Source organism: Ursus arctos, unplaced genomic scaffold (genome assembly GCF_023065955.2).
Source record: "Ursus arctos isolate Adak ecotype North America unplaced genomic scaffold, UrsArc2.0 scaffold_2, whole genome shotgun sequence".
Lineage (NCBI taxonomy): Eukaryota > Metazoa > Chordata > Mammalia > Carnivora > Ursidae > Ursus > Ursus arctos.
The window spans coordinates 12552526-12580265 of NW_026622874.1; the positions used below are offsets into that span (position 1 = coordinate 12552526).

The following is a 27740-nucleotide window of genomic DNA, read 5'->3' on the forward strand; positions in this document are numbered from 1 at the left end:
GGAGTCACGGAATCTGGGTTGACAGAACCCTATAGGGCACTTGATTCCATCCTCTACCTAATCTCCTACTTACTGAACAAATATCAGAGCCTGAAATACTAGGAAGTGCTTATACTGAGCTAAAATTTGCCTTCCTCTAACATCTTCAGTTCCACCACTGGCCTTAAATCTAATCTTTCTGTTTGCAATGATTCTTCAAATGTTTATAGGCAAATATTTACAGAACTGAGTCAGGCCCTTGGAGTAAGAGTTAACACGTTAGCCTCTTTTGCAAAGTGAGCCCAATACAGTTGATTTTCTTACCCAAGGCCTCCACGGTTAGTTCTCGGGGAGCCAGGTCCCTGGCTGGCCCTCCGTCTGACCAAGCTAGCTGTTGGAATGGATGGATTTCTCCTTCTCCTTCTTCTCCTTCTTTTTAAATTTATTACTGAAGAGTCATTGACATGCAATGTTATGGGTGCCTTTCTTCTTATAGAATCATCTTGGCGCTTTCATTCAGCTGTTTGTGCCTGAAGCTACAACATCCTAGTTAATGAATCATGCACACGGGCTCTTGCTATACCAAGAGCCCATTTTTCCTGCCTGGGATGTGCCCGGGACACATTATACAGGATATACACCGACCAGCTTCTCTCCTGGGAAAGTTAGATCTCCCCCTGCTGACCTCTAGTTTCGGTGGAGCCAGGCTGAGGAAATTGCCCCAGTCTCTTTCTCAGTCTAGCTCCTGCAAATGACTCCACACACTCCCCTTACACGGCAGGAAACTGCTTTGCTTCCTGGTCTCCTGCTGAGGGGCGCAAGCATCTTGCTGTAATCAGACCTGCTGTCTCTCCAGGGCTACAGCTGCAAGCATCATAATGATCTGTGCAATTCCCCTCTTTGTTCCTAGAGTCACTTTTCCCATAAAAGTGGATATTCTTCATTGAATGACTGCTCTGTCCCACAAAAATGAATAGCATTATGTCCCATTTTACAAATGAGGACCGTGAAGCCCAAAGGGGGTATTTTCCTATGCACCAACGAAGGGGATAGAGCAGGGAATTTGAAACAGATGTGTCTGGTCCCAACATCCACATTTACTCCATTACATTAGCTGCCTCTCCGAATGTGGGGTCACTTTACTGCTCTAGGACCCCGGGAGGGGGAAATTGTATAAGGTTGTGATTCTAGGGTGTCCCTCAGGATCTAGAGCATGACTTTCCCTACAGGGAATCTACCAGCTCTTCCCCAGGCTGAGCCAGTTGCTAGGGAAGAACCAGCCCTGCAACACTTTTATATAACACCTGACAAAAATGGGCCTTGCTGTTTCATTCAAAAGCTGTGTACTGAGCACCTGTTGTATTTTGTTCCCAGTGCTTCCCTGGCCCCGGGGGCCATAGCAGAGAACAAGCAGGTGACATCCCTAGAGTTGAGCTATCTCGCTCAGGTTCCCCATCCTAAACGCAAAAGATGTATATCCAGTTTGGGGGCAAGAGCTCATCTGCGAAACAAGAAAATAGCATCTACTGTGCGACCCATGTGCCTTCCAAACTCACTAACTTGAGGAGATAAAACTGTCACAAAAACATATTAGAGAACAACATCTAAAATCGCATGATTCGGTGTTAAACATGTGTGTATTGACCAAAAAGTATAGGAATTAAAAGAGCAGAGGCTCACCGATGGCAAAGGCAGGAGAGGACACCAATTTGGGGGAATGCTTTTATGGTAATCACCTAATAGCTTGTATTTATTGAGCATTTGCTATATGCTAGGAACAGCTCTAAGTCAACCCACGTGTGTTGACTCACTTGATTCTCACCAAACACTGCAAGGAAACTACCACTGTTTTCTCCATGTTTATGCTACACGGAGGGGTTAACTAACTTGCCCAAGGTCACAGGGCAGTAACTGACAGAGCTGAGCTTGAACCGGGGCAATCTGCCAGAGCCTGGTTGCTTAACCAATACGCCATACTGCCTCTCAGTGTTCTTCCGTGGTCTGGGGACAGATCACCTCCACCTGTGCCAGTCGGGACAGGGCCCTGCTCCCTGGGGGGAACTAGCATCTGATGGGGAGAGGAGGGGTGGCTGTCCACACACCGCCTCGCTGGCAGCAGCCTCTCTCTTCCACTGGTGGCTGTCCCCCGGCCTCAGGCGGAAGGAGGATGGTGGCAGAGCTGGGCCCCCAGGGTATGCGGGGGCGGCTGGGACTCACAGCCCCGGGAAGCATTTGCCGTAGCAGCTCCTGCGGTGGCCACCGCGGTTGGCTCCTGCTCCCAGCTCCAGGCCACCACGGCCGCATGGCCCTGTGTCATGTCACCACACCAATCTGAGCTCTGTTTTTGCATGTTATTTACGAAACGTGTTTGACGAGGTGGTTCTTTCTGGCGCACCGCTCCATGCCGTTCTGCGGTCAGGGAAGGGAGGCTGGAGGCCGCCGTGCAGTCTGGAATGCAGGACGCTCCGAAGCCACAGTCTCAACGCCAGGCGGCAGCTCTGGGGCGGGGGGGGGGGGGGGGGGGGGGGGGGGGGAGCTCACCAGGCCCAGGGTTAAAGCGGTGACCTGAACCTCCCTCACCTTCACACCACCGGAGAACGGCCACGGAGGCAGGATTCAAGCGGAGCACATTTCTCAATCTGCCCAGTTCTTTCTCCTGGTTGGCTCGAGCAGCCAAGGATGGGTGGGGCTTTCACTTGTGAATAAAAAGCTCTGCTTTGCTTCCCCACACAGGCGAACATGGCCAAGCGAGTTGCAATCGTGGGAGCCGGGGTCAGTGGCCTAGCCTCCATCAAGTGCTGCCTGGAGGAAGGACTGGAGCCCACATGCTTCGAGAGGAGCGACGACCTCGGGGGACTGTGGAGATTCACCGTAAGTAGGGGTCTCAGCAGTTGTGTGAAGCGTCTTATTGGAAAAGGCTCAACGGATGTGAAAGGAGGTTGAATCCCCCCCCCCCCAACGCTGACTGCCCCTGGGGGGGAGGGGTTAGAAGCATCTGCTGAGCAGGGAGCCAGGAGGACTAAAGGACACTGATAAAAGAAAGGAGCAGGGCACAGCCTATGCTTGGGGTGGGGAGGGCACGAGCCACCCTATAAACTCTATCTGGGGCCAAGAGGAAGAGAGATGCCCCCAAAGGGTGGCAGAGAATGGAGTGGCTGGGACAGGCCAAGCAAGCCCAGAACAAGGGGAGCAGGAGCAGAACCAGGGGGTCTGAAGCAAGGCCAGCGACCACAGTGTTTGGGGAAAAGGCAGGAACCCAGCTGCGCAGCAATGTCGGCCTCTGCCTGCAACACTGAGCTGTGCTGTTCCTGCTTCTATTCCCTGTCCTGCTCCATCCGAGGGGGAACAACACAGGGCTCAGTGTAGGATGAGCTCTAACCTCCGGGTCCTAAGTCCAGGCAATCCCAATCTAGGCCAAGAACAATCAGAAGTAAAGAATGTGAGTTTGGAGCCTTTTCTGTTTCCTGAGCAAAAGAAAGTAATATCCTCAAACCTCAGCAAGGTTACAGTCCAACCTGGAGAGGAGAATGAGTGAGGAAGGAGAAGAGGGGACTATGAAGCCCACCCTTCACTGGCCTGGGCCAAAGGGGATCACGGGGGTGCTGCTGGGGCCGCTGAAACCCTTTGTGTTCCATGGCTGGCCAGGGAAACATTTGCATCAGAGCTCCAAGCCCCCTACTTCCCCTCCTTCTCAAGAAGGCAAGAACAATTCCCATGAGCTTTAAACGTGCTGACAAGAAGGCTGTCAGGAATAGTGAAAAGGAGCACAGAGTCAGATATCGGGGTCTCAGAGCCCATAAGGGGCTAAGAGAAAACATGGCATTCCTCTAACTGTAGAAGGGTAGAATTTGGAACTGGAATAAAGTATTTTCTAATAGTTTCTAATACTCTGACTGGTTAGTGGCAGTTGTCCCAGCATAGGCCAGCTTGGCTCGCAGAAAGAACTGTGTATTTTGAAATGTGTCTAACCACTAAAGGTGACCATCAATACATAGAAACCTCCCCAAGGGCACTAGGTGAGAGAACACTTGTTCCCATGTTTCAAAGTGCATACATTCCATTAGGATAGCAGAAACCTAACAGACACCCGTGCTGTAACCCTCCCCTCCTGTGCCTTCAGAAGATGTCACTCATCGAGCATGACACACTCCCCCTGATGAGTCTCAGAATCCCTCTTAATACGTACTCCAGACAAATAGGACTAATCTATCAGAGTTGGGATTTGGCTTGGCTTGCAAGATGAAACTTCCCAGTTAGCAGGGTAATTAGCAGGCTTACTTGGTTAAAGTAATTTCAGTCAAAGCAAAAGTGAGTCCAGAGACCTGGGGATACTGGACAAAAATGCACCTTATACAGTTCACAGACACATAATTATTAACACATAAAATCGCAGATCTGCGAATCAAGAGAAATGAATTCTAGATCCAGCTGTGCCCACCTGACTGTGTGACTTGGGCAGGTCAAATGCCTACGCACAAGCACCAGGCGGGACACAAAAATGAGAAGGATTCATCCCACGCTCAGGTTGCTGCCAGGGTCATGGGGAAGGAGTAGGATCCTACAAGCCAGAAACAGTGCTATGGGCATTTAAATGAGGTTGGGGTTCTATCTTGCACTGGAGGGAAATCAGGGAAGGCTTCATGGGAGAGATGGTGTGTGAGGGACTTGGAAGGATTTCAACAGGTGCATGAGATTGAGTGGGAGATTACACAGAGGGAACTAGTAAAGAAAATGTAGGGGGCATGCTTGGAAAATAAAAATAGCTTATTGGTATATGCAGCACAGATAAGTAATCGGAGGGGACGAGGGTGGCTGAATATTCCAGTGCAGGATTCCTATGCAATTTAGAAAGCAATCGATGATGAGGAACAGAATTAAGACGATGACTTGTTGCTCTATTGGTTTTGTTTGCATGATGGGAAGACCCAAACACGTTTACAGGTAAGGAGAGAACATTGGACGGTGGGAAACTATTGAATACGTGAGCCCAACATGGAACATGATCCTGGCAGAAAAGGGAAGGAGTTGAGTTGGACACACATGGAAGGGTTTGCCTTGGAAAAGGGGGAGAGGCACAACCTCCTCAGACCCTGGAAGGGAAGGAAAAGTGAACACGAAGAGAAACGTTGGAGTTTAGGGGAAGCAAGATGCAGGAGTGTGCGCATCAGAGGCCACGATGACGCTGTCGGGAAAATGCAGCATCTGGGGAGGGTGAAGAAGGCGTGGGGGGGGGGTGGCATGGAGAAGTAAGAAAAATAGAGATGGTCGTGAACACATATTGTGAAGCCCGTGACAGGATATCCAAAGGATGGCAAAAAGGGTAACCCAGCAGCAGCCCATTAACAAGTCACTCCAGCCCCATTGCTTCATGTGTTGAATGAGAACGGGGAACCAGTTTGGAAGATAGTTAAAGCTAGGGGGCTGGGAAGCAGGAAAAACCACCCCCACCTTCATTCAGTGGCCTGTTTCTTGACACAGTGGCCTCTTGAGACAACTGGACCACCTTGAGATTCCTCTAATGCCTGAGAGAAAATCCCTAAACTAGGTGATCTTAAAGGGGCCTTCCAGCTCTAACATGCTATGAACCTCCTGAGTCTTTCTAGAGACAACCCATCCTCCTCCTCCTACCTCAGCGTGCACGCACGCACACACACACACACGCGCACACACACACACAGGCTTGCTTAGAGTGTCTCTGCACTCCAAGCAGGTGGCCAGCTTAAAACCTACACATTAAAGTGTCTGCTCTAGCGAGGGCTGTACTTACCAGGAAGCCCACAGAGGGATCCTTAGTGCCTGTTCTGGGCAGCAGCGGCCATCATGCAAAACTGGACAAGTGATCTGCAGAAACCCAAGAAAGCGCATATGGAGACCGCATTCAAATAGGGAGATGCGCCAAAGATTACAGAGATTATAAAGCACTGCACGTAATTCAACACTCAGAGACACATGACTCTGTCTCTTCCAACTACCACAGCCTTAAGCAAAGAAAGACAAAGGTTGCAATAGAAAAGAAGGTCATCATTGGTTGGGGTGGCCGAGGGGGTGGCAATCTTTAAAAAGAAAAGGGATATGTTGGTAAAGAGCCAACTTCCGTCCACTAACTCAAGCTGGAGGTACGTACGGAAAGTCTGTTTTGCAACCAACTCTCTTAGGCTCTTGAATAGCGACTGTAGTGTTACCGCGGGTTAATTACCTCAGTTATAAAGTCGTATTGAAGAAATAAAATGTGAGGCGTTGTCTCATCACGCAAAATTAATATTACTCTTAGAGAATCTATAGGAAGGGATCTTAGGCGATGCTCTTCCTGTAGACCCACACTGAGGTCATCTAGAGGGAATTACACTCCACTGGTGGGAACACACTCAGCTTCGTCCTTCACATCCCTGGAACACAGTCCAGAGCCTAAGACCCCTCCCTGCAATGATGTTCTTCCTTACGGGCATCGAGGTCTTTTCTTCTTTTTTTTCTTTTTTTTAAAGATTTTATTTATTTATTTGACAGAGAGAGAGAGACAGCCAGCGAGAGAGGGAACACAAGCAGGGGGAGAGGGAGAGGAAGAAGCAGGCTCCCAGCGGAGCAGGGAGCCCGATGTGGGGCTCGATCCCGGGACCCCGGGATCATGCCCTGAGCCAAAGGCAGACGCTTAACAACTGAGCCACCCAGACGCGCCTCAAGGTCTTTTCTTCTGCACATGCAACCTTTCATTTATTTATTCAACAAAGATTTATTGAACATCAACCCTGTGCCTTATATACCACGTATATTTACATTCAGTGAGGAAAATGAAGACGTGTAACACTTCCCCCTTTAAATCACTGAAGAAGTTTCTCAGTTAATTCTTTAGGCTTAGTAAACCTAATTCTTCCAGTCTTTCTTTAAAAGGCTATTTCTAAAAGTTCAACGGTCTTCGTAGGTTTCCTTTTATTCACATATTCAACAAACATTTATTGAATTCCTATTATGTTTCAAGGGGGTACACCTGACAGGCCCCCATCCTCTTGGGGATTCCTCGCATCATTTCTGAGTATCCACAGCTCGCATGGGTCATAGATCTGAGAACCGGGCACTATCCTCCAGCAAGATTCTGCCTCTCACTGGGGAGAGGAGGAGAGAAAGAAAAATGGATTCTGGCTGCTCAAAGGAGGGGGAAAGAAGGAAATAATTGTTCTTGGAGAACAGGAGGTGTGAACGTCTTGTATAGAGAGAATGTCTCTATTTAGGAGTAACTTTTATTATCATTTTACATTTATTGTTAAAATGCGGAAGGGGAAGGAGCACCTGGGTGGCTCAGTGGGTTAAGCGTCCAACTCTTGATTTCAGCTCAGGTCATGATCTCAGGGTTCTGAGATTGAGCTCCGCGTCAGGCTCTGTGCTGAGTGTGGGGCCTGCTTGGGATTCTCTCTCCTGTCCTCTCTGCCCCTCCCCCACTCATGCTCTCTTTCTCTCTCAAAAAACAAACAAATAAATAAATAAATAAATATTTTTAAAATGAGGAAGGAGAGACCTCTGACCTGCCAAAGCTTTCTTCCCATTGCCTATAATCCTCTCTGAAGGACACAAAGCTTGAGAAAGTAAATCTCCATAATCATCGTAGAAGAATAAAATGAATAACAGTTAATATTTATTGAGTGCTTACCAGACACTGTTCAAAATGCATTACAGCTATCGTTTCAGTTTATCCTAAGGGATATTATTATGCCTATTTATAGCTGGAGAAACTGAGGCACAGAGAGATTAAGAAAATCCCCAAGGTTACCGAACTAAAAATGTGGAGCTTGAAGAGGGACTCAGGCGGTCTGAGTCTGGGTCTGTGCTGTCAAGAACTGTGCTTCATGTATTTCCAGAGTCTGGCTCAGGAATGAGGGCAGGCAAATTCTAGTCTGTTCGTGGAATCCCACCAAGCGTCTTAGGGAGTGATGGGGATCTTCCCAGCATATTGCAGGACCAAAGTGCACCAGGCAGCCAGAACCCCTCTGTTCATGCTCTTAGCCTTTGCCCTCTGCCCACAGACCCCCTCCCACTTAATTTTCTCTTCAAGACAAAAATCTTTCCCCTCAGTGGCCCCATCATTTCGGGAGGCATGCGTTTCCATACTTGGAGTACCAGGGCCATTGGCAGACCCACAGGGACAATGCAGCCGGAGGTCCCAGCAGGGCCCGGGAATCAGTGGGGCAGGTGGCCCCCCGAGGCAAACACGGGAGAGGAGGGCTCAGGAGCCAAAAACCGTTCAGAAGCGGCACGGACCCATACTCTCTGTATATAAGCTGTGCACTCCAGACCACGTATTGTTCCAGGAGGAACAATCCATGGGAAGATGGAGAGACGAGAGTAAAGAGGTGGTCTTGGATTCCACCCTAAGGGCTAAGTTTCCACTCTGCACTGTAGTTCTTCCTCAGCTAACATCTGTGATACATTATTTCAAGATAGGCTTCAGTTTTGCCTGGAAAGTTTTCTTCTTCTTCCCTTCACATCTCCCACAGTTTTAGAAAATAGAGTTGTTATTGGAGGTTTTTTTTTTTTCTATTTGTGTTTCTTTGTTCATTTGTTCTCAGGTCCTATAAGTACATGGTTCCGTGGCTTAACTAACTCCACCGAGCCCCATTACTCTTTGCTATTTAAACATACTGCTACAACATACTTAAAAATTTTTTGAACCATCTTTATGGAAATCTTTACAACATGTATTATGCACAACTCTACTCCTCCTAAGTAGTATGTATTCCAAATTTAGCCTTTTATTGTTGTTAACTAGAAATTGACAGCACTAACCAAGTATGATTCACTACGTGATGCTCTCAGATGACAGAGAACAGTAAGGGAGTTTTGGCCTGATTGACCCCACAATGTTCATAGCTGATGTTTCTCTTATTGTACTGTAATTTCTTCCCCTGCTGTTTGGTCTTTCTGCTCCATATTACAGCTCTTTACATCTGTTCCTATTCCCTTTTTTCCTATAACCGAGAGGAAACTTCACTTTTAATTAAATCAAAGCAACACTAAATTTCGTGCTAATACCCAGCTTCAGGTTAAAGCTGTGCTATTCACCACTCTGCTATTCACGTAGCCACCAGCCACGTGGAACTGTGGAACTGGTTGATAGGACTAAAAAATTGAATTTTTTATTTCATTTAATTTTAATTAATTTTAATTTTAAAACCAATCCTCAATTCAGTTACTGGAGCACTTTTAAGTATGTTCGTTAACAATTTGGGGATATGAATTCCTTTTTTGGATCAACATTTGGCATTTGAATTGAGAAGTATAACATATACACTGATACTCAAAAGATTTGTTATGCATAAAAGAATGTAATATATTTCATTAATAATTTTTATACTGATTACACATTGAAAGTATAAAATTTTAGATATACTGAGTTAAAGTATCCTGTTAAAATTAGTTTCACTTGGTTCTTTTTACTTTTTTAAATATGACTACCAGAAAATTTTAAAGTGGGCATGTTCCACCACGCTCCTGTTGGGTAGGACTGCTCTAAAGCCTTGTTACTCAAACTATGGCCCAGGCCCAACAGCATCTGCAGGGGAATTTGTTAGAAATACAGAATCTCAGGCGTGAGGCAGCTGGGTGGCTCAGTTGGTTAAGCAACCAAATCTTGGTTTCAGCTCAGGTCATGATCTCAGGGTTGTGAGATCCAGCCCTGCCTGTGGGGCCCTGTGCTCAGTACAGAGTCTGCTTCTCCCTCCCCCACCTCCCCTCCGCCCCCCCTCCTTCTGCTCTCACAAGTGTGCTCTCTCTCTCTCTTTCTCAAATAAATAATCTTTAAAAAAAAAATCTCAGGCTCACGCAGACCTACTGAATCATCTACATGTTAATAAGATTCCCCAGGTAATTCTTCACAAGATTAAGGAGCACTGACTAGAGAGCTGTGCTTCTCAAACTGTGGAGAAGAATCAGTTTTTGTTCTGTTGTTTAATTTCCAATCGAGTAGATACAATTACGTTTGTAAGATATAGTAAAAATGAACTATGAAAACAATGAAAATGAAACAAAGAAAAATGTCAAAATATGAATTCAAAACTCTTATAGAGTCAAAAGACATAAAATAAAATTCAGCAAATGTCATTTAATGAACATACAAAGAAAACAATTCCAAAAAGAGGACCCATTTTTCTTTCTTATATGCATATGTATACATAGGCAATTAATATAGCACATCACTATTACACTTGCAACTTTTAGCCAAATAGAGCATTGTGTGTGAAATAGTCTCCATTTGAAACACCTGTAGGCACACTTTTACTATGCATTGGACATATTAATAGTTAAAGTTTTTACTAGGATCATTAAGCTAGCTTCTTGCTTGTTATTTTATCTCATCTGGATTGGAGGAATGACCATGTTCTTCTCAAGGGACAGTGTATATCTAAACTGTTTCTAAGTTTTGCCTAATAGCACACGTAAGGAGAGAATCACTGTTCACAAAGGTACATTGATTGGAAGGGAATAAGAAATTTTAAAGCGATCTCAGGAAGTTCAGGACATTTTTTTTTTTTGAGAGAGAGAGAGGACAAGCAGGGTGAGGAGCAGAGGGAGAGAGAGAATCTCAAGCAAACCCCACACTGAGCACAGAGCCTGACATGGGGCTCAATCCCACAACCCTAAGATCATGACCTGAGCTGAAGTCAAGAGTCAGACGGCGTAACCGACTGAGCCACCCAGGCGGGGTGCCCAGGACGTTCTTATAACTCCTATCCAAAATGAATCAAGTGGTGTTATATTTTCAAAACTTATCTTCAACCTTTTATCAGTGGCCAGTTCTGAGAATTTATTCTTTAAGGTTATAATTAAGTATCAGTTATCTTTCTTTTTTAGGATTTTATTTATTTGAGAGAGAGAGAGAGAGAACACACGTGTACTTGCAGGAGCTGGGGGAGGGGCAGATGGAGAAGGACAAGCAGACTCCCTGCTGAGCAGGGAACCCAGCCTCGGGCTCGATCCCAGGACCCTGAGATCGTGACCTGAGCCCAAGGCAGACGCTTAACTGACTGAGCCGCCCAGATGTGCCAAGATCAGTTATCTTTCGATGAAAGAAAATGATAAATTGTTTGCATTTTTGGATAACAGTTTTCAAACTAACGTTAAAACGTCACTAACGTAGTCCCACTGCCCATGTCTAGTACACAACCTGACCACCACAGCGCTCCTCACAGGAGTCAGACAAAACGGAGACTGATCTGAGTCTCATTCAACATATAGGAGTCCACATGCTTGGATATTGAGCAATGCTGAATTATCGCTGCAAAAGTTTCCACCAGATGCTTACTCTCAATTTGGGTACTTACCTTGTCAGAGCGCGCTAACGAACAATTCAGCTCCGTTGCTCGCCGGCTACGTCCTTGAGTAACACGGCTTTAGATCTTCCAGCAGAATAAACGGCATCGTTCTCGGAAGCCTTTCGATTCCAGTTTTCTAGATCTACTCTGGACAAATGAGACTGTCAGAGGTGGGGCCACAGACAAGCAAGATACAGTGAATTCATTAGTTGATGAGATGGCAACAGTAACTGAAACCACAAAGATATGTTTATAATTTTATTCCCTGTACTCACTACACATCTCACGCAGATCTCGATTCACATTCTCTGAGGGAAAGAGGTGAGCCCTCCTCCACATGTGAAGTTTATGTTGTCTTTCCACTTGTTCACATAAATAAAATAATTTTTGTTTCACAGGAAAAAAAAGACTTATACGTAACCAAAATGATAAATAATATTAAAATACTAAGGACTGCCTTCCCACTAAACTCAGAACATCCTTCATAATACATCCACAAGACAGAGGCAATGTGTATTAACGACTACAGGTAGCAAAACTGCTTATTATTCAACCTGGGGGGGAGTTGTCTGAGATACTGATATTTGCCATTTATTCATCTCAAAACTGGATGTGGGAAATGAGTCTTTCTCCATGTGCACAGTTATCCAGTCTGGAAACCTTTGTCCGGCTTCTTATCCCAGATCCTAAATCCAAACAGCTCCACTCTCCTGTGCCTTCTGTCTTTCTGCTGCCTCAGTTTCCACTTCTCTGTTTCAACTGCCACTGCCTCTGCTCAGGCTACCTTCAGTGCTGGCTAAAGTGGATGTGCGTTTTAGGCTATTCACTGATCTCCCTCCTTCTTTTCCAGAGACTTCTGTCATTCATCTTTTGTAGGACAGGAATTATCTTTCTAAAATATAACAGGAATCACTTCCACATTCAAACATTCAGAAGACTGCCCTCACCTTCCTATAAAATCCAAATTCTGTAACTTTAGACACAAAATCCTTCATAATCTGAACCCCCTTCTCCATCCATAATCCTTACAACAACACCCTGTGAAACCAAACTACCTAGCATTTGTCCATCATCCAGGCACTACTTCCTGGCTCTGGTCTATTTCCATATGTTCCAGTATTTTGCAGTCATGCTGTGTGAATCTGGACAGGTAAGTTCATCCTGGGTTTCTTTGTTCACATGTAATGAGTGAAATTGCAATTCAGATCATAAAATTCAGTGTTCAGTGTCCACCCTACCTCAAGTACAGGATAACAAATCCCATTAGAAAGGGTAACCTTAATCTCGGTCAATGTTTGAAACGTCTAAATATTAACATCTATTTCACGTGTGCCCACACATGCACAAATGCATACACACTCATGTGTATACACTGTTTGGACAGGACCATGTCGAAGAAGGCAGAGCCAGCCTCTATAAGTCTGTGGTTTCCAACAGCTGCAAGGAGATGTCTTGTTACTCAGACTTTCCATTCCCAGAAGATTATCCAAACTATGTGCCAAATTCTCAATTCCTGGAATATCTCAAAATGTATGCAAACCGGTTCAACCTCCTGGAATGCATTCAGTTCAAGGTAAGACACAAAACATCAGTCAGCAGTCAGAAAGTGTTGCCTACCTGTTTCCTGTTTCTCTCAATAGCCTAGCCCTTGGCTCTGTAGCTGAGATCGTGAACTGGCAAGATGGATGCCAACTGGCTGGATTCCTTTTCCCTTTGTACTCGCACCCCCCCTCAGTAAATCTGGAGGGGGAGGTGGATACTCTCTGTAAGGATTCACATGTATACATTTTTAATTTGTAATAATGTCATCCAAGTAGCCAAAGGGACCTGAAAATATCAAACCACATTCTCAGCTTGGGACAAAAGCACACAGGGACATTGATGACTTCTACCAGTCCTTAGGTCCTCTCTTCTTGAGTATCCCTTTGTACAAATGAACATGCGCAATGGCCCATAGACAAGAGAACCTCACTATTTGAAGGAAATCTTTTCTAGATATCCTTGGAAATACAAAAATCTTTGAATATTGTTATTTTCATAGGTCTTATCCACCTCCCTTTCCATTTCCAAGAACAGAGACAGGAAGAAGGTAGAACACAGAGGCAAATGAATATACTCTTTTTTTCCCGTTCTTTTCCTCTCCAAGAAACATGAAAATCCGTGTGTTTTTCTTCTCCTATATCCCCCTCTCCCTGCTACGGATGGGGATGGTAAGGAATTCCTAGGGAATTGAAAGCAACATGAATGACCAAAACTAGTGGTAAATAAAATTCATATTCACTACCTTCAAAGTACTGACCAAAATGTAACCACTATCTTGAAGAGATATCTGCACCCCCATGTTCCTTGCAGCATTATTTACAATAGTCAAGACATGGAAACAACCCTAGTGTCCGTCGGTGGGTACATGGATAAAGAAAACATAGCACACGCATACACACACTGGAATGTTGTTTAGCCATAATAAGGAAGGAAATCCTGTCATTTGCAACAACACGGATGGACCTGTAGAATATTACACTAAGTGAAATAAGTCAGACAAATACTGTATGATCTCACTTGTGTGTGAAATCCAAAAAACAAAACAAAAACACCAAACTCATAGAAACAGAACAGATTGGTGGTTGCCAGAGGAGAAGGGTGGGGGCTGGAGGACATGGGTTAAGATGGTCAAAAGGTACAGACTTCCAGTTATAAGATAAATCAGTTCTGGGGATACAATGTGCAGCATGCTGAATATAGTTAATGGTATTGTATTGTGTATTTGAAAGTTGCTAAGAGAGTAGATCTTAAAAGTTCTTATCACAAGAAAAAGAATTACAACTATGTGAGGTGATGGATATGAACTAAATTTATTGTGTGTTGCAATTATTTTGCAGTATTACACATTTATCAGATCATTACATCATATACTTTAAACTCATACCATATTGTACACCAATTATGTTTCAATCCAACTGGAGTAAATGGAAGTATTGCAGTTTTCCAAAGTATATTTTACTCTACTTCCTTATTTTGCAAGGGACACAGTAAAAATGAAACACCACCATAATGAATGAATATGATCCACAGAAATATTTTTAATGCATCAGAGTTCCTGAATCTGAAGCTTTTCCTCTACTACATGCTGCCCCAAGTCTATTTTAAAATAATTGGGAAAAAAATGTTTAAAGCTAGATGTTCACCAAAGTTTCAAGAAAGTACACACATAAGAGATTTCTTTCCTCTCTGTACTTTCCAAATTTTTAATTACAAACAGTTCTTACTTTATTTTTAAATAAAAGTAAACTCTACTTTGAAATCAATTAATATTTAATTAACTGAAAACTTATATTTAAAGAAGTAAGAGTTCCTATTACCAATGTTGGAATCCAACAAGTGCTTTAAATATTATAAACCAAATAGTGACCCCATTAGGAAAGACTTGAGATACCTGTCTTCTCTGAAAACTGAAAAAAGAAAGGCAGCAAAGTCTCTTGGCCAGTGGAGTATTTATGCTTTTAAATTTGACTTGTGAATTTATTTCACATATTTTCTGAATCAGGACCTCACACCCATAAATTTATATGTACTTGATTAAAACAAAAAATAGACTGAAATTTGGACTCCTCCCAGAACATTCAGGCCATAAAAGCATTTCCCAAACATTCTCTGGATCTGGGAAAACTTCAGCAACATTTTTTATAGCACCTTTCATAAGGTCCAAATTTATATTTTCAATTTATATTACCCATGTCTCTATTAAAGCACAGCTCTAGGAGAGATACACATAACAGAAAGAATAATGAAAAAGACATCAGAAGACCATGGTTCTTGGTTCTATCACTTACTGTGAGAATTTGAGCAAATCACTCAAACTTTTTGGATCTCATCACTTCTCTTAAATACCCCACCATAACTCTAAGCTCAGAATACTTCCATCCAGAAAATTATGGTTAATCTGATAACTCGATTCAATTTCTAAGTTTACGCTTATTAACTATGTTTAGTCTGTGCTCCAGAACATTTGAAATGTCAACTAGTACATTGGCCAGCAAGCCCTTACTAGAAACTTGACAACAATTAATTGTGACTATGATTCTTTTTCAGACTAAAGTCTGCAAAGTAACAAAATGCCCAGATTTTACTGCCACCGGCCAATGGGAGGTGGTCACTCAGCGTGAAGGAAAGCAAGAGTCTGCCATCTTTGATGCTGTCATGGTCTGCACTGGTTTCCTTACTAATCAGTATTTGCCACTGGACTCTTTTCCAGGTACGGCATTTTCTGAAACTGACCTTAATTTGCCTCAAGGGAGCCATCCTGATACTGGCTTGATCCGGGAGTGAATGTCTATGGTTCCTCCATTAAATAGTTAAAGTTGTAAAGTAACAGGGATTTTTTATTTCTAACCAGCACTTTCTGGCCAGTTTTTGGCTTTCATTTGTTCCAAAAGACCTATAGGTGCCAAAAAGTAGAATAAATAACTAGCAAGCAGGGGCGCCTGGGTGGTGCAGTCGTTAAGCGTCTGCCTTCGGCTCAGGGCGTGATCCCGGAGTTATGGGATCGAGCCCCACATCAGGCTCCTCCGCTAGGAGCCTGCTTCTTCCTCTCCCACTCCCCCTGCTGTGTTCCCTCTCTCGCTGGCTGTCTCTAACTCTTCAAAAAAATAAAAATAAAATCTTAAAAAAAAAAAAAAACTAGCAAGCAGTTTTATGCTTCACTGAGATTCAGTGTCCCTTGGTAAGCAATGGGTAACAGTCAGAGAGTCTTCTGAGACACAGGATACTTACACAAGTGGTTAGCCTCAGGAGTAGCACACAGCCAAAGCTGAGTTTAAAGGCCACAAAGGCCTTTATTCAATCAATGGATAAAGAGAAAAGTAGCATGATTTTTGTTTGTTTTGTTCTGTAGAGGTTTAGCTAGATCAGAGAGGTATATACCACTAGGTCAGTAGTCAACAGGGAGAAGAATCTTGGGAGATAAGTTAAGTCATCCTTGGATCTCAGCTTCCTTATCTGGTTTTTGCAACCATGATTCATGTTAATCTATGTCAAATTTCCAGTGGACAACAGTGAAGAGGGACTAGAAGATGAAATGGTTTCATTTATTTTTAACTGTAGTAAGTTTTCAAAAAGTTAAAACTTTAGGAGATTTTTCTCTTCATCATCTAAATAAGATCTGGAGGGATCTCAAGGCTCATCTTAAAATAAACTCACATACTTCCAATGCCCCCAGAGCTCACTCACGTCATGTCAAGTCAAGATAAAGCACATCCTGAAAACTGCCATGGACTAGAGTCATTGAATCAAAAAGGATCAAGCCCAATATAAGGAACTATTCTCCAACAGTTCAAGCCTCTGCTTGAACAGTTCAACAGTGGACTTTCCCCACCCCACAAGACAGCCCAATCCTTTCTCAGCTCTTGTCCACAGAGCAAATCCCTGAGCAGGAAAACTACTCCAAACTCCCAGGAAGGAGTGCCCAGTAAAGGATCATTCCAAGAATCCAGAAGGTTCCATGACATAGGGAGTACACTGAATTTATTTGGCACTCAGTGTATTACACAAAGTACTAAAAAATACAGAGATGGGTAAGACAATATGTAGCCTGTATGGGAGGAAGGAAATGAGATTTATAGGAATCCAGTGGAGGAATCACAGTCTACATATGACCTGCAAGTGAAACCAATACTCATTTTACAACAAACTCATGTACACCCAATGGTGCTGGCTCTGTCCTGCACCTGTCATTCAAGTCAGGTCGGATTAGGATAAAGTGTACTGGAAAGCAACTGAACCAATGTCCTCAGTTTGAATAGGATGGGCTTGAGACCAGGAAGTACAGATTCTAGGCTACCCGGTCAACAAGGTATACAATCTTGGGCCTTCCACTTAACATTTCTAAGTTTTTTGCCCATAATCTGAGGGGCTTGGACCACTGTACCCAACAGCATACATCACAAATCAAGCAAACGGAGCTCCACGGGACTCACAGATCTTCTCAATACCAGTCTTTTTTTTTTTTTTTTTAAGAGAGTGTGTGCACATAAGCAGGGGGGCGGGGCAGAGGGTGAGGGAGAAGCAGATTCCCCACTCAGCAGGGAGCCCAATGCAGGGGGCTCATGACCTGAGCCGAAGGCAGACGCTCAACCGACTGAGCCACCCAGGTGCCCTCTCAATACCAGTCTAACCAGCCACTACCAACTGGCCATTTGAAATCCCAGGCTAGTTAATCACTAAGGAGCCTTTGAGCTCTAAAGTTTTGTGACTTTAGATTTGAAAAGGAGTCCTCCAAATTCCACAGACTTGCTTAGTACATAGTACATACACCCTGGGGTCATTGTTAACCGTTACAAAAATTCAAATTCATTGAAGACATTCAAAAACGTGTCTGGAGGCACATTGTTCTGGAGGTAATACCAGAGATGTTCCAAAAAGTCTTAGTAAAAATAACAGGTGTCATAGAATAAATGTTTAATTTCCCAAGATAACTACTTTTATTCATTAAGATATATACATTCTAGTGTGTTTACTAACACAACCACATTCACCTAATAAAAGTCCTGGCTCTGTCTTCCTGTGATGTAAGAGGGGAAAATACTAGTCTGATAGGAGACTCAGCCACAGAGACTCATTTTTGCTCATTTGTGATCCCAGAGAGCCTGTTCTAGAGTGAATCTAAGATAATTTAACATCCAGGGATAATAATTCTATGATTCTCCTTAAACTTGTCTAGCTCTCCCTCCTCAGCCATTCTCTGATCCATACTGGATCCTGTCTGAATTAATATGTGAACTTGGTTGCATCCTTGTTAAGTTCTAAAGGCTCTGGATTATGGTGAGTTTTAACAGAGATTCAGATCAGATTTCTAATGACTCAAGGTGAACTAAAGAGCTACCAGATCTTGATAAGGCTACTTGCCACAAACATCCATATTTATCCCCTGAGAATCTAGATGTCTTATCACTTTTTCTGGAAAAAATAGGTTCTTTGTATAGTATGTATTACTTTTGATTGTGTTAATGCAACCTTGAGAGTATTTTCCAACACTCTCCATTCACATGTAATGTTTCAGTGAGAAATTTGGTATCAACCGCCTGAGATACCCTTTCTAGTTAGAACAGTAGATCTAAACCCAGTATAACCAACATAATCCCTTTTTCTCAGAGCCAGCTCTTGCTGACTCAGCAAACCCAGCCTGCGTTATAGTCAGTCACCAAGGAGAACTCTCAGTGAACTTCCCCAACTCACATGGATCTTTTCAAATAAGAACCACATTTTATTTATCTTATTTCCCTAATATCAACTAGCACAGTGCCAAGCACATACATGCCAAAAAAAGTTGGCTGAGTAAAGTGGAGGCACAGATGCCAAGTTTCCTTTAACTTCTCTGCTCTTGCTCCTTGCTTGCAAAAAGCTCTAATACAGTCAAATATTAGTAAGTAGAATACTACTGTCCCACTGATTTCTATCACCTTTTAAATGGTAATGACTCCTTCCACTTTTGCTTGATAAATCTTTATGCCACAATATTTCAACTTAGTAGTAAATAAACCTAGAGGGCTACCTAGTGAAATAGAGTAAGTACCTCCATTAAATAAATAATCACTCACTGATTTCTGTGTCTTATAAAGCCATGTATTCGTATTTTGGATTTTCTTAAAGTATGCTATTTAAAAATAACCAAAATAATCCATCCAAAGGGTATTAATGGCACAATATTTATGTTTCATTCACTGATCCTGTAAAATTCTTTATTTGACTTTCTTTTTCTATAGGTATAAATACATTTAAAGGCCAGTACTTTCATAGCCGACAGTATAAACATCCAGATATGTTTAAGGACAAGAGAGTCCTTGTGATTGGAATGGGGAATTCGGGCACAGACATTGCTGTGGAGGCCAGCCACGTGGCAAAAAAGGTACCATGCTTCATGTTACTTAATGAAGAACTTTATCTTAAGATGCATGCCTCAGGCAAACAGTGATAAATGATGAAAGAAATAAATACGCCCAAAGCCACACACACATACAAAAAACAGATTTTTTTATTTTTTTTTTAAGATTTCATTTATTTATTTGTCAGAGAGAGAGAGAGTGAGCACAAGCAGGGAGAGCAGCAGGCAGAGAGAGAAGCTGGCTCCCTGCTGAGCAAGGAGCCTGATGCAGGACTTGATCCCAGGATCCTGGGATCATGACCTGATCTGAAGGCAGACTCTTAACTGACTGAGCCACCCAGGCATCCCAAAAAAACAGATTTTTAAAGTATTTTTTCTTATGTGTTTATAAATTTTACTCCAAATTCCAAGTGTCATTTTTTTTCCAAGACCAGCTTCTCTGACTTCCCATTTTTGTCATTTTCCCAGTCATCCAACAAGAGCTTAGGAGACATCTGTGTCTTACCTAGTCCCATCGGTGAGAAAATCCTGTCCTTGGTCCCTTGCGAAGATCTCCCATTTGCTCCCCCCTTTCCTGGTTAACCACCACTACACTCAGCAAGTCCGTACACAAAGGCTACCCCACTGTCCTCCTAATGATAATTATAGAAATAATTCATATTTATTGGGGCCTCCTTTGTGCCAAGCACTTCACTAAATGCTTTACTGCATGACCTCAGTCATCAAAGGAAGCTGCTGGAGTGGGTGCTGTCGGTACCCCTGACTGTAGATGAAGAAATTGAGGCTTATAGAAGCTAAGGGGCCTGCCTAAAGTTGTGCTGCTAGCAGATAGCAGAGCCAGCCTTCAAGTTCAAGTTCCTCTGACCCAAAGCACCTGTTCCTACTTCTGCCTGCCTCTCTGCATGCCCAGTCCTTCCTGCCACATGTGGCAATCTGCACAGACACCCTCACAGCAACAAACAAATCCTCTGAAAAGCCAGCTCTCATTATGACACTCATGTTTAAAAACTTCTAATAACCCCTTTTACCTAAAAAAATATGTGTCGACTATACTCAAGTGGAAAAAAAAAAAAAGAAAAGAAAAAAGTGAGAGAAGGAAGCAGAGGAGGCAGATCTGAGAAAGCACAGGCCTCTTTTGATCACTTTGCCAAACCACGGAAGCTAGGAAAGCAATGCTGGGTCCGTGCTCCTGCCAAAACGTACAGGGAAACTCTTTTTACTAAAATAATAAAATAAAATAAAATAAACACAAAAGAAATACTAATAATAAATTGCAGATGGATGAGCCCTCCATTATAGGGTTCTCCTTAATCTGGTTCAAATCTGCCTTTTCAACTTTATCCCCCACTACTCTGGGCCCGTTCTGATTCGGCGTGTTTTCCCCTTTGCTTGTACCCTACCCCTTCATTCTATAGTGCCCTTTCTCCTTTATTACAATCCACGTGTTCATCCCCAGCCATCTCACCCCAACACAGTGATCTCTCTCTAGTACGAATTTATGTAGTAATTGTAATGAACATTCCTCAGTTGGCACACGTTAACAACAGATAAAGATGAGTTGTTGGCTTCTGGTGTGCCAAATACTGTGCCAGGTACTGGGGATACACAGAAGAACACAATAGAAACGAGATTGCTGCCATCGTGGAGCATAGAGTCGTGGGGGACACAGATGACAATTACGTAAGTAATTTCAAGAGTGAAAATAGCCACAAAGAAAAAGGATTGGGAATGTGTGACTATAATATTCCTTTTGGAGGCTCTCAAACAAGGACCTGATGGATTGATTGATTTGGAGAGACTAGCGGTGTGGTGGAATTTTCCTGAAAGAAGGGGAAAGGAGGTCCTGAAAGGAAAAAGAGCACAGTCTCACCCACTATGCCCACCACATGTGGGTAGCATAGTATTATTTCTATTTCTCTAATGATAGGAAATTTCAAATTCAGTCAGCTGATAAACTCAAAGAGCCAATCTGTAAAGTAAAAAAAAAAAAAAAAGCATTCACCAAAACTAATTGTGTTACTGAACTTTATTGTCAATTCGAACAGTGGTTTCTACTGAATCTCTTTGTAGACCACGTTCATCTGCTGTCATGCCTACAAAATTGTAACCACCTGCTTGCTTTCTTTTCACATGAGAGTCGCACGCCCCCTTAGTGGTCATGGTATCTCACTCACTGTGGTGCTAACGCCGTGTCTGGCAGATAATAAGTTCTCCGTTACATGCGCTACGGTGTTTTAATACTCTAGGCAGTCAAACCATGATCTCAAAAGAATAACTTTAGGATGGGAGCTGGAGGAGCCAGAACTATGTGGTTGAGGATGTATTTTGAGGGTGGCAGATTTCTGGTGCCATTCTAATCATGAAACTTCCTGAATTTCTGGCAAAGCCAGCCCTGTTCTCTGGGTCAAACTGAGTGGCTTCTTTGATTGCTTCCAGGTGTTCCTCAGCACCACTGGAGGGGCCTGGGTGATAAGCCGAGTCTTCGACTCCGGATACCCATGGGACATGGTGTTCACGACTCGATTTCAGAACATGTTCAGAAATTCTCTCCCAACTCCAATTGTGACTTGGTTGATTGCAAGAAAGATGAACAGCTGGTTCAATCATGCAAATTACGGCTTAGTACCAGAAGACAGGTAAATATAGTGTATCTCCTGAGGGCTGCTGGGAAGAAGGAACCTTGATCCTTCCCTGGCATATCCAAACCAGGTGATAACACAATCACATGATTGAATATGAAGGAAAACCTCATACAAATGTACTTCATAAGAGCTAACTGTTTTTGAGTTCTTGGTAAATGAAACTATATATTTCATCTTGTCAATAACCCTTTCAAGTATTATTATAATCTCCTGTTTATCATGGGTAAACTGAGGCTTTGCCAAGTTCAGTTACTTGCCCAAGCTCATTCAGGAGTAGGCGAGCTCTGTGAGTTAGGCAAGTTACACAAGCTTCAGCTACAGTGATCAAAGACAGCGTCTTGTCTATGACTCCTTTGACGTAAGCAACACACTTGCCTTGTTTCACTGTGTGGGAAAAATCAAATGCTGTAGTTGCCCCTCGCCACCCCTCAATAGCAACGCCTTCTTGCCCTTGTCAAGATGACCTTGATCTCAGTCTGTCCTTAATTCAGTCTGTAACTGAGTTATCACCTACGACTTATCTCATTAGCAAGAACTGCTAATGAGGCTCTACTTTCTCATTCATTAAGTTTGTACAATGATATTCCATTACCAGGGTGGCACCACAGCCTGGAGATCCTGTCTGATCTTCCTCCAGATTTCACTCTGGACGAGCATGGCTCACGTGGCACCCAAGCCACCACAGATGGCACACAAGGGGGCTGCTCTCTTCATCCTTCGCTCACATATCTTCCTCTCACCCTGCTCTCCTCTTGTCTCTACTGTCACCATCTTTTCCTTCCGTATTTCTTACCTGCCCTCTTCCACCCCCCACTTCCAAGCCCCTCAGGGGTTTTGACTCTTGCCACCACAGCTTTGTCTACCATAAGTCTAACCTGGATGGCAACTGGAGGACTATAAAGTATTTTATTTAATCCCCAAAACCTTAGAAGAGGTGAAATGAGCCTAAGGAACTATCATCCCTTCACTCTTGGATTTAATCATTTATCATTTCCAAAGTTCTTGCATATATACTATTTCATGTTTGCAATGTTATTTGGTTTGCCGTGTTATTTGGGATATTGGAAATTTTGAGACCGTCCCCAGCTCCTATCTATTTCATATGCTCTTCATCCTACCCAATGAACTAAGGATAGCAAGTGTCAGCATCCCTAGTTTACAGATGAATAAAAGCCAATAGGGACCAAATGACTTCCTCAAGCCCTGTTAAGTATAAACATTAGGACAAGAAGCCACCTTTCCTCCCTCCTATTCCAGTGCTCTTTCCATTTTATCACACTGTCTCTTTCTGTGCCTTCATCACAACCTCAAAATGGCTCAGCTTATTTAAAATCATCTCACCAAGTATTTGCTTAGTGATCCCAAAGGCATAGGCAGAAAAAGATAATTCTGCCCTTGTTCCTTTTAAGCACATGCCTGCTTGCCTTGTACAATTGCTCCCTAGGAGGAGAGAGTTCCCAACAGTTCTCAGCAGATGTAGAAGTCCCCGCCTTCCCCTGTAGTCCTTCCACACGGGGTTATCTCTAATGACAGTGATAACTGAGAGCTGAAATTCAGCAAGGGAAACAGGAGCCAGAGAAAGCTCCGATCCCCTTCTCCACAGGCTTCCAAACTCTAGTAAATGGCAAACACATTTCATCACTCTTGGACATTCATGAGTCCCTCCTACAGAGGTAACTTCTCCCACGGCTGGCACCTCCTGCCTGGCCAAGGGGAGAGTCCCAGGATGAAGAAAGGAAGGGAAGGAGGAGGGAGGGCTGGCCACAGCCGTCACTGGCAGATCTCTTCCCTGCCCATGTTTCTGTCTAGGACGCAGCTGAGGGAGCCTGTGCTAAATGACGAGCTTCCAGGCTGTATCATCACTGGGAAAGTGCTCATCAAGCCAAGCATAAAGGAGGTGAAGGAAAACTCTGTTGTATTTAACAACACCCCAAAGGAAGAGCCCATTGATATCATCGTCTTTGCCACTGGCTACACCTTTGCTTTCCCCTTCCTTGATGAGACTGTAGTCAAAGTTGAAAGTGGCCAGGCATCGCTGTACAAGTACATCTTCCCTGCGCATCTGCCACACCCAACCCTGGCTGTTATTGGCGTCATCAAACCCTTAGGCTCCATGATACCCACAGGAGAAACACAAGCACGATGGGTTGTTCGAGTCCTGAAAGGTATGTGCACGAGAAACCGCACGGCATACGTTTTTGGTTTGCCATGTTATTTGGGATATTGGAAATTCTGAGACCATCCCCAGCTCCAATCTAAAACAACACAGTCTTTAAAAGCAGGATCTATTCTAGTCTGCATGGAATTCCACTATTATAATGAATTGGAGCCCGTACCAGCACAAAAGATAAATCAGGGCTCAAAAAATACAAGTTGTGTCTGCCTGTTATTTTCACCAAATCAACAGCTTCGATTAAAATTAAAATTCCGGTCAATGGAGTGACAGGATTCAATTGTGAGGTTTTGTCGTATCCGTTAACAAGTGAGCTGATCAGATGCTTACAACTTCTCAGCTGGTAGCATTATTACCAGGAGCATACCACCAATCCAAGTAGGCTGCTAACATTTTTTTGCCAGAACAGGCAAGTCAGTGGGTACTAAGAATAAAAGAGGAGCAATAGCAAAGCATCTTCAACCACTAAGCAAGCAGGCTTAAAGTTAAATTCCCTTTTTTTTTCTTATGTTTCATAGGTATAAATAAGTTACCACCACAAAGTGTCATGATAGAGGAAGTTAATGCAAGAAAAGAAAATAAACCCAGTGGGTAAGTTAACTAAATGAACCACTTATGCATCTTTTTTGAATCATCACTCAAATTAGTAAAACAATAGCAGGCCGAGGTGAGCTACACTGGAGGAAAAAGAAGCATCTGAGACTGAAAGGGAAAAAAAATCTAGGCTAGCCTGTGTAAGGAGAGAGGGCAGAAAGGAAAATGAGTTTAAGTGTCCCCAAACTGTCACTTCAAACCATGATTATTTAACGCCAAATGGTGCCTGGATTCTAAACCAAATGTAATTAAGTCTCATCTCCCAGATCCCTTATTCCACGCCTTATTCATAATCAGGCAAAGAGCTGTGTTCATCACTCTGACGCCAGAAGGGTCTGCTTACTCATTCATTCAACAAATCTTTATCTAGCTCTATTGCTGTACTCAGCTGGCTTCTCTAGAGCAGGATTCTGCAAACTACGGCCTGTGGGCCAAATCTGCCGATCGCTCGAATTTTTCTTTTACGTTTTTATTTTTTTATATATATATATATTTTAACATTTTATTTATTTATTTGAGAGAGAGAGAGAATGAGCAGGGAGAGCAGCAGAGGAGGAGAGAGAAGCAGGCTCCCCACTGAGCAGGAAGCCTGATGCGGGGCTCAGTCCCAGGACCCTGGGATCATGACCTGAGCCGGAGGCAGACGCTTCATTGACCGAGCCACCCAGGCGCCCCTCTTTTATGTTTTTAGATGGGTGGAGAAAAAGAAGATTATTTTCTGATATGTGAAAATTAGAGGAAATCTAAATCACAGTGGCCATACATAAAGTTTATGAGAACATAGCCACACTCGTTCATTTACAGACTGTGTATAGCTGCTTTTGAGTTACAACAGCAGAGTTGAGTAGCTGAGACAGAGACGGTAATATGGCCCTCAAAGCCTAATGTACTTCCCATTTGGCCTTTTGCCAGAATAAGTTTGTTGACCCTGTTTCCTGGAGAAAGGTTTCCACTTATGCTCTGCTCTTTGGCTGGCACTCAGGGACCAGGGACAACAGAAGGGAAGTGGCCAGCAAAGAAGGAAGTCTTGGCCTCCCCCGCACCCCCCATTCTCACTCCTAATCCAGCTAAAACATCTCTGGTTTTATCTGTTTCACTGTGAATCTGTTTTGGGCTTTCATATAAATTTTCCCTTAAATAATATTTCTCAGACCAAAAGAAAGTTTTTAAAATCACTGCATTTAAGAATTTTCATCACTTCTCTAATTTATATATGTTTGCAAACATCATGTTGATCTATCCTTGTCAAAGTACTAAATCCCAAAATAATAAAAACATTTTAGATGTCTCTTTTCCACCCTCAACCCAGAATATGATTCAATCGCCATTATGGAATTCTGCTATAACATAGATAATTAATTAGAACTGCACAGTGCAAGGCTTCTTGTCACATAGGTCAGTCAGTGGTTTTAGGGACTAAGACCAGCATTACAGGGAACTCCACCCTATTGATTTTTGTGGACTTTCACATTATACAAATCTAACAATCATTGAGTTTTAGAAAAATTTTAGAATAACAAAATTATATAAAAACTTTTTTCTAGAAATTGCTAATTATTTGCCAAAAAAACTAAAGAAATACCAGCTGCATTACAAGCATTTGGAGCACCATGCATATAGAGTATCTTGTCAAGGAGTTCAGCTTGTATTAAAAAAAAAAAAAAATACAATGAGACCATTAGCTATGGACTTGGAGGGAGGAACACACAAACCATTTCAAATTTTCTAACACTGCTGTTTACTTTTGGTACTTTTACTTGTTCTGATTTATCATTCTTTTATCTTTTTTTCTTCTTCTTTATCCCTGATTTTCCTTTTATAAAGGTTTGGCTTGTGCTACTGCAAAGCTTTACAAACAGATTATATCACATACATAGATGAACTCCTGACCAGTATCAATGCAAAACCCAACCTATTCTCTCTGCTCCTGACGGACCCACGCCTGGCTTTGACCATCTTCTTCGGCCCATGCACACCGTACCAGTTCCGCCTGACTGGCCCAGGGAAATGGAAAGGAGCCAGAAATGCCATCTTGACCCAGTGGGATCGAACATTCAAAGTCACCAAAACTCGAATTGTACAAGAATCCCCATCTCCCTTTGCAAGCTTGCTTAAACTCTTAAGCCTTCTGGCTTTGCTTATGGCCATTTTCCTAATATTCCTATAAATAAAAGATTACCCAGGTGGCTTGTCAGATCCACATAGATTTACAGTGCTCTCTTCCCTCCATTGCCAAATTATCTTCATAGCCATGAACCATAGTTGAGTGGTGACGGCCACCTCCCGTCCTTCCCTGGCTGTCCCCAGGGCTACCACTGGTATTGCTGAGCCTCTCCTAGCTCCACCTGCTTCCATTCCAGTGCTAGAGGAAAATAATCACTATTTCTGTGCATTCGAAGGCTGCTAGGAAGTTCCAGGTTCACTTTACAAGAGAGAGCTATTTAAGACAGCACTCTGAGCATTCATATCTTCCTTTCATATGAACTACTTTCATAGGCCTCAACTAAAACCCCCCACTCCACAAGAGATTTGGTTGTACTAAAATGATCCTGTCATGGTATCAGCTGATTAGAAATAAAAAGAAAGAGAAAACCTAGAAATTTAATGTTTCCTGTGGTCTTTTATGCTTTTTACAAGTTGGGGAAAAGATGAGGGGAAAGGGATAAGGGGATGAGGTGTCTACTCATAAAGGCCATAAAAGAATTGGGGTTCAATAAATTCACTGGAATGTGTCTGAAGGAATGTAGGGACTGTAGAGACAGACAAACACCACGAGATTTCACTTATATGTAGAATCTAAAAAACAAAATAACAAATAACCAAAACAAAACAACAACAACAACGAAACAAAATCGAGAAACAGACTCATAAATACAGGGAACTGGTAGTTGCCAGAGGGGGGAGGGGTGGGAGAATGGGCAAAATAGGAGAAAGAGACTAGGAGGTACAAACTTCCAGTTATAAAATAAGTAGGTCATGGGGATAAAAAATACAGGATGGGGAATATGGTCAATAATTTTATAATAACTTTGTACGCTGAAAGATGTAACCGCTTATGGGGAGCATTTTACAATGTGTATCATCATCAAATCACTATATTGAAAAAAATTATTTTAATAAAAATAAAGGGATGTTCCTGCCTGGGAGTGCTTATTCCCCTAGAATGCACTCTACAACAA

At 43.0% G+C, this 27740-nt stretch overlaps 1 protein-coding gene across 1 annotated transcript; it reads left to right on the plus strand.

Annotated features, from left to right (window-relative positions):
• The first annotated feature begins 403 nt into the window (after positions 1–403).
• Positions 404–27161, plus strand: FMO1 (flavin containing dimethylaniline monoxygenase 1). The gene is made up of 8 exons (XM_057314802.1): positions 404–2850; positions 12661–12849; positions 15366–15528; positions 19034–19176; positions 21589–21788; positions 23604–23959; positions 24486–24558; positions 26386–27161. The coding sequence occupies exons 1-8, from the start codon at positions 2719–2721 to the stop codon at positions 26726–26728; spliced, it is 1599 nt and encodes a 532-aa protein (XP_057170785.1). The 5' UTR covers positions 404–2718; the 3' UTR covers positions 26729–27161.
• The last annotated feature ends 579 nt before the right edge of the window (positions 27162–27740 follow it).